The following is a 7,552-nucleotide window of genomic DNA, read 5'->3' as shown; positions in this document are numbered from 1 at the left end:
ATATATATTAATGTAGATACATAAATAAATACTATTTGAAAAATCAAAATACTTAAACTTTTTCGTTTTAAGAGTGTAAATAAATAAAATTAAATAATACAGTCTTTATTAAATTAAACATAGGGTTACTTTATAATGGTCTCATAATGAAACCGGATTTAGATGCAACTCCAAACCTACCTTATCTAACAACTGAGAGGTACTGTTTCCACCTGCCAACCATATAAGGCATTTACTACTACTCTCCAGATCTGCTACTGCTGGATCACAACACGCTACCACCACAACGCGCCGGGGTGTCTTGTCATTTACGTATATTTTAATTTTCTAAGGCTCTAATTATAATTAATTACAATGTAATTAATAAGCCACGCATCCAAAAACAAGAAATGTACTCCTATCTGTTAATGTGTAATATCTTACACACAAGTAGCTGATAGGAGGACTGCTCGTCAAATGAAACTAAATGATGCTACCAGAACAACAAATATAGAGTTTAGTTAATATATATAGTTAGTTTAAAATATTTTTATACAAATATTTAGTAGAAACTTACATTCTCCTTATATTATATTAACGGTCAAGACGTTATAATAAAATGGTCAAATCTTATTAAATATCCGTCTAAAAATAACTTAAACTAATAGGTATACAAACTAAACTCTTGAATATAACAGTGATTAAAATATAATCAATTTTATTAATTATTATATTTAAAAAATAAAATATTTTAAAGTAAATTTATTAAAAAATTACTATAAAATGCATTGATAATATTGAATAACTTTTAATAGTAGCTTGTTTTCACTTTTTATTCTTTCTTGGAGATAATGGTTAATATACAAAACCGTAATAAAATTGACGTCTAAGCAGTATTTATTTTCTTTCTTAACATTATTTTGTTCTCAAGCGAGATACATACACGAATCAAATACTAGTAGTATTTTATTTGTAGAATATATTAATTGATAATTTAATGTCCCAGTTAGCAGAAGACAGGTGGGAGACTATCTTACTTTGTAGAGCTGAAGGATCAATGCATGATCGGCAGCGCTTATAAATACGTGATGGGACGAAAGAATATATTTTCAAGTTGAAGTTGTGGCTCAAACTCACAGATAGATTAGCACTTAGCATTTACTAAGAAAGGATAAAGGAAGGAACACTTTCGTTACATTTCTCCGCCCATTCCTACCTTGTTCCTCCTTTTCTCCTTTTCTTTTTCGTATTCGGGGTTGCTGCTTTCTTTCGACTCTATTGTCTTCTTAATAAATACAGAAAGAAACAAAAAAGAAAAAAGTTTATAGGTGCCTAGAAGAAAAGACAATATAGTGTGGAGCAATTACGTTTGATCACAAGGGAAATTAAAGGTGCAACGGTTTTGCAAGATAGCATAGAAGATTTTGAAGAATCTTAGTTGCAATATAGTTGTGCAGTTGTTGAAATGGGGGCTCCTTTATCAGCATGGCCTTTGGAGAACTTTGGAACATACAAGGTACAGAAAAATCTAGCTATGCCATGCTTATTTCTTTGTTATGGTAATTTTTACTTGTACTGACATGGGTTATGTGTGTGATCTTTATTTGCTTTCCAATGATATATATAGTATCTATTGTATGGGCCGTTTGTGGGAAAAGTCCTGTATGAATGGTTCTATGGTGAAGAACACTCCTACTACAACCTCAGCTGGTGCCTTCATTTGCTCATACTTAGTGGTCTCAGAGGCCTAATTCATGTGCTTTGGGGTTCCTACAGCCACATGTTTTTTCTAACCAGAAATCGACGGATTGTTCAAAAGGGTGTTGATTTCAAGCAGATTGACAAAGAATGGGACTGGTAAACAATTTGAAATGGATTTGTTTCTCTCTCTCTCTCTCTCTCTCTCTCTCTTTTAATTATTTGATTGAAATTACATTATGTCGAAAATGGTTTCATATGTACATTCTAATATACTTGTTTTTTCCAACAGGGACAATTTCTTGATTCTTCAAGCACTAGTTGCCTCCATGGCATGCTATATGTTTCCCTTTCTTCAGCATCTTCCTCTCTGGAATGTAAAAGGTCTTATTGTTGCTTTGGTTCTTCATGTGGGAGTCTCAGAGCCACTTTATTATTGGGTGCATAGGAAGTTCCATGGAGACTATCTTTTCACCCATTATCATTCACTTCATCATTCATCTCCTGTACCAGAGTCTTTTACTGGTGAGAATCATATTTAAACTTTACCCTTCTTCATTTTAAGCCTCCTCTTGTATTCTGATTTTGGACCTATCTGATTGTTAAAAAAAGGAAGACTAGTACAATAATTCTCCAGTCCAAACTTAAAAATACATTTATTATCTTATATTCGTTACAAAATACTTTGATCTTGTGTTGGTTATTGAAATATGACTTATTTTCCTACAGCTGGAAATGCAACACTTTTGGAGCATCTTATTATGACGGTAATCATTGGAATCCCTATCCTTGGGGCTTCTTTGATGGGATATGGATCAGCAAGCATGATATATGGTTATGTTTTGATTTTTGATTTCCTGAGATGCTTGGGCCACAGCAATGTTGAAATTGTTCCTCATCAATTGTTCGAGAAACTTCCATTTCTTAGATATGTGATATACACACCGACGTAAGTTAATTTAGATTTGTTGCATCCATAAGTTTCCAATATAAATCTCAGTTGCTGGCATAACATATTTGATCCTCAACTAGACATAAGAAAGCTCGCATTGATTTCTGTCAGATTTTTATTGAGACAAGTGAAAAGCATTTACTGTGTGACCTATAGTACAAACGAAACCGTACCAGAATAGTTGTGGGCTTGTGGCACTTCAGGTTCTTTATGGCATACTTGAATGTTGGTAGAGAAAGAAACAAGTGAAGAAAAAATTGAGTTGGGAACGAAGTTTATATAAATTAGAGGAACTGTGATTTTTGGATAATTACATGAAAATTGAAAATCCTTATTTGCTTTTCCTATTTTTATAGAACTTTCAAGCAACATCAGTGATTAATTACCTAAAGAGTAATTTTAAGTGCTTTTATTTCTCTTTCTCCTTCTCCCTACAAACATACCATTAAGAGAGGGGTGGATGGAAAAAAAAGGGCCTAAAGCTAACAGTCTAAGGTTCTCTCTTGTGAAGAGAGAAGTTCATGTAAACAAGTGGTCCACGAGTTCAACAAGTGGGAGGCTATTAAATTCTTGGAGGACCGAACAGCTAAAGATGTTTGGCTTGAAGCCTATTTAAATTCTGCCGCATAATGTATTTAGCTTTCTTCAATATCTGTTGCAACTGCCAAGAGAGTGACATAAGAAGTCAACATACAGATTTTGTATATGGTGGTCCAGTCCAGCTACGATTTCCAAATGCGATTGGTTCCAAAACTTCTCTTTATTCATGTCCATTTCTTTGCAGTTGTGAGTTGTATGTATCATTCATTGGCTTTCTATGCTATGATGCAGATATCACCACCTACACCACTCTGATAAGGACACTAATTTCTGCCTCTTCATGCCTCTCTTTGATTCACTTGGCAATACCCTCAACAAAAATTCATGGCAATCACACAAACTACTAAGTTCAGGTTCAGGTAAGCTGTCCTATGATTTAATAATGACTTCATTCAATTTTTCTTTTATTCATTTTGACTTCAATGCTTTATGGGAACTCAACATCATTACATCACCAATAACATTCCACAAAAGCTGCATTCTGTGTTTTGATGTAAAATAAAATTTTACCATTACCATTCAATTGTCATTGCAGGAAACGGTGACATGGTACCCCATTTTGTTTTCCTGGCACATATAGTTGATGTGTCATCCAGTATGCATGCTCAATTCGTCTATAGATCCTTTGCTTCATTGCCATACACAACAAGGTTCTTCTTGCTCCCAGGCTTGCCCATTACTTTTCTAGTTTTGCTAGCAATGTGGGCTTGGTCCAAGACCTTTTTAGTTAGTTTCTACTATCTCAGAGGCAGACTTCACCAAACGTGGGTTGTACCTAGATGTGGCTTTCAGGTGTGTCCATCAGTCAAATTTGTATCCATTTTTTGTTTTATTTTCCTTTTTCCACCGTGAATGCCGGAAAGAATGGAAATTAACAAGTATTGATTGACTTTTCTTCTTTTTTCAACATTTTTACAGTATTTCTTGCCATTTGCTACTGAGGGAATCAATAATCAAATTGAGCAAGCTATCCTCAGGGCTGATAAAATTGGGGTTAAAGTCATCAGCCTTGCTGCATTGAATAAGGTCTGGCACATTGCACTTTTTCTCTTACTATTTAATCTGACAAGCATAGTAAAACAAACTAGTTAATTTATTGAATCTGGCCTTCTCTGAGCATAGTTGGTGAAGGTTTGAATGCCTTGTAAGTTGTAAGGTAGTAGTAGTGCCGTACATCATAATTGCTGCATAGGAATGGTGGGTCACTTTGTAACTTCTGAAACAGATTACAGATGGCCTTCCATTTTTAGTCTACCTATAGATGAAACGAAATACTAACATATTAAGAGTCACTCTATTACATGATCAGCCGTTTAGGATTTCAATCCATAGCATCTATTTTTAAGTTTTTCAGGCATAACTACGTTCTAGCTTTCCAGGAATATTAACTACTTAATTGTTACCAAGTCCATGGTGTGTTGTATAATAACAATAATCAATTATCTAATTATGCATTTAGACCAAGGTACATGACAGATCAATGATTTCATCATACACTCAGCTTAGTATTAACTATCAGAAATTTGTTACATAGTAACTAACTTGTAAACATAAACGGTGTATCATTACTCTCCATTATTTGAGATGGTTGAAGCTTGCATTAAATCCAATCCTATTCCTCACTGAATGCAGAATGAATCACTAAATGGGGGTGGAAAGCTTTTTGTGGACAAGCACCCTAACCTTAGGGTCCGAGTTGTTCATGGGAACACGTTAACTGCTGCTGTCATACTCAATGAGATCCCTCAAGATGTGAAGGAGGTGTTCCTAACAGGAGCCACATCCAAGCTTGGAAGAGCAATTGCTCTCTACCTTTGCCAAAAGAAAGTGAAAGTTCTGGTAAATTTTCTCACAATCCCTATTTTTTAATTTTCCATGCATTGTAATTTTGCTTTCTTTTCCTACATTTTCTCCCCACTAGGTGCTCGTTCTTTTAATTTTAGATATAACTCATATAAGGATGGGACAAGTTGAAATGAAATTGTAGTGCTGTGCAATGGAACATTTCAACGTTTGATTGCAGGGTGGGGTAGGCAGGGGGACCCTTTTAAGTTTTAATCAATGGTGCATATAATTTAATGACATATAGACATATAGTGTACTGTAATTTTTTACATACACACTAATGTATTTGTAGTTAGATCTAATGCTGATAACAATGATTAATTCTCAAGATGCAGAAGTGCCATGATTTTTTAGTTTATTTAATTACAGTTACTGATGGGCTGAGAGCTACTTTGCAGATGTTAACTCTCTCAACAGATAGATTTCAGAGGATTCAAAAGGAAGCCCCTCCAGAAAATCAAAGCTATCTTGTCCAAGTGACAAAATACCAAGCTGCACAAAACTGCAAGGTACAACGATACCAATATCCTTCACTAGTTCTTTATGCACGGCTCAAAATGTTTAGTAATGCTAGTTACGTCTGCCACTATCCTTCCCCTAAGTTTAATGATCGCATGCCAGTTGTTATGATTAACATAACACACTCCTTCATTACACATCACTATTCACACACGTTGGATTTATTTTGGTACACAACTTTGGAAATTGACATTATGGTATATATAATACTATATTCAATCATTGAAAGCCAAATTAAATGTACCATAAATTTTAGAGTAATTTGGATGGTGCTTACTTGTCTTAATTAATCCAGACCTGGATCGTTGGTAAGTGGATCACGCCAAGAGAGCAATACTGGGCACCACGTGGAACCCATTTTCATCAATTTGTTGTCCCACCAATTTTATCATTTAGAAAAGATTGCACTTATGGTGACCTGGCAGCCATGAGATTACCAGAAGACGTGGAAGGACTTGGGTGTTGTGAGGTGAAGCCATCATCAACTTTAGCAGTATCTGTCTCATTCATTTTTCTATTAATTGATATGATCTAGTTCTTTTCTCATGAACCAATTACATACTTCTATTTGTTAACATTAATTAATATTTGTCTCATACGATACATGCAGTACACGATGGATAGGGGAGTGGTTCACGCGTGCCATGCAGGAGGAGTGGTACATAGCCTTGAAGGTTGGTCTCATCACGAAGTTGGGGCCATAGATGTTAACAGAATCGATCTTGTGTGGGAAGCAGCACTCAAACATGGCCTAAGACCAGTGTCAAGTTTCACACAGAAAGAAAATTAAAATCAGCTTCAGTCAAAGTATTTTTCTCAAGTTGTTTCTTATTTGTTTTGGTGTATTGCATGCACATCACAGTGACCTTATAAGTGTGATTATATTCTTTCAAGTCTGTGTATTACATTTCTAATGTTTCCTCTTGTATGTTCATATGATCACATTGACAGTGATTCATTCATGGTATAAATTAAGCCAAAGCAAGATAGCTTTGCTTCCTCTTGTATGTTCAATTCCTATTCTGATTGCTTTGTTATTTTAAATATTTCCTTATATATTCATTTAATGCATATATTATCACAGAAAAGAAAATTAACGAATAGCCAAAAGGCAAGAAAATAAAATTTTATTTAAAAGAATAAATATGCGTTTCCTCCTGCTTTCGAAACAGGAGAATGCTATCCTGGCCATTCAATAAAAGTATATTCATTTAATGCATACTGGTATCTTAGTTTATGTAATATGTACGAAAAATATGCCGAGCTGAGTTACGACAGCTTGTGACCTGCATACGAAAAATATTTGTTGTAAATATTAAAAAAATCTTTAAAATAATTTCATTAAAAATTCTTTAATATCATTTATCTTATGCACCAAATAGATAGGATAAAAAAAGTATGTATTATATTATATTAATTAGATTTTAACTGAATATTTAATGAATAATTTTTCTCTTTTCACATATTTAATGATTGGTAATTGGTTATGCAACATCGTTATCTCTTCCGTTTAGCATTGTGTCTCTTAGAGAGCGTTGTATGATTCCACCCATATATCTTGAATGTTTATGGTAATTGTGTTGGTATTTCGAGCTTGCAAGTTTTGTTCGCCTTCTTAGAAACTTGGGTGGTTTTTATGGTTCATTTAGGGCCTCAACAGACATTCATGTTGAACTTTTAGCTATTAGTCATGGACTCGACTCAGTCTTGAAAAAAGGTGTTGCCACTCCTTAACATACCTTTCATATTCTATGGTGCTATTAGTTTCATCATAGGTGGCTTTCCTACTTGGCAATTGGCTCCAATATTTTCAATAATGATTAATAAAGTATGAAATATTATAAGAAAAATATTCACCTTATATACTATCATAATTTTTACAGAACAAATTTGTACCAACATTATCCTTAGAAGAAAAAAAAGTTGGCACGAATATGCTAGCCTTATCTACGACATTAG

At 34.1% G+C, this 7,552-nt stretch overlaps 1 protein-coding gene across 1 annotated transcript; it reads left to right on the top strand.

Annotated features, from left to right (window-relative positions):
* Positions 1 to 958: 958 nt before the first annotated feature.
* On the top strand, positions 959 to 6,600 carry LOC100815846 (very-long-chain aldehyde decarbonylase CER3). Its single transcript, XM_003549467.5, has 11 exons — positions 959 to 1,495; positions 1,607 to 1,836; positions 1,970 to 2,202; positions 2,407 to 2,626; positions 3,461 to 3,588; positions 3,765 to 4,021; positions 4,148 to 4,255; positions 4,862 to 5,068; positions 5,473 to 5,583; positions 5,889 to 6,062; positions 6,204 to 6,600. The coding sequence occupies exons 1-11, from the start codon at positions 1,445 to 1,447 to the stop codon at positions 6,381 to 6,383; spliced, it is 1,899 nt and encodes a 632-aa protein (XP_003549515.1). The 5' UTR covers positions 959 to 1,444; the 3' UTR covers positions 6,384 to 6,600.
* Positions 6,601 to 7,552: the final 952 nt, after the last annotated feature.

This window comes from Glycine max, chromosome 17 (genome assembly GCF_000004515.6).
Source record: "Glycine max cultivar Williams 82 chromosome 17, Glycine_max_v4.0, whole genome shotgun sequence".
NCBI lineage: Eukaryota > Viridiplantae > Streptophyta > Magnoliopsida > Fabales > Fabaceae > Glycine > Glycine max.
The sequence above is the reverse complement of the archived record's forward strand: the minus strand, read 5'-3'. Positions and strand labels throughout refer to the sequence as shown.

Bases quoted from the DNA above. Each gene is read 5' to 3' on its own strand.
- LOC100815846 (XM_003549467.5), top strand. From the start codon at position 1,445: ATGGGGGCTCCTTTATCAGCATGGCCTTTGGAGAACTTTGGAACATAC. The intron at 1,496-1,606 runs GTACAGAAAAAT...TGATATATATAG, and splicing joins AGAACTTTGGAACATACAAG to TATCTATTGTATGGGCCGTT. The intron at 6,063-6,203 runs GTGAAGCCATCA...CGATACATGCAG, and splicing joins AAGGACTTGGGTGTTGTGAG to TACACGATGGATAGGGGAGT.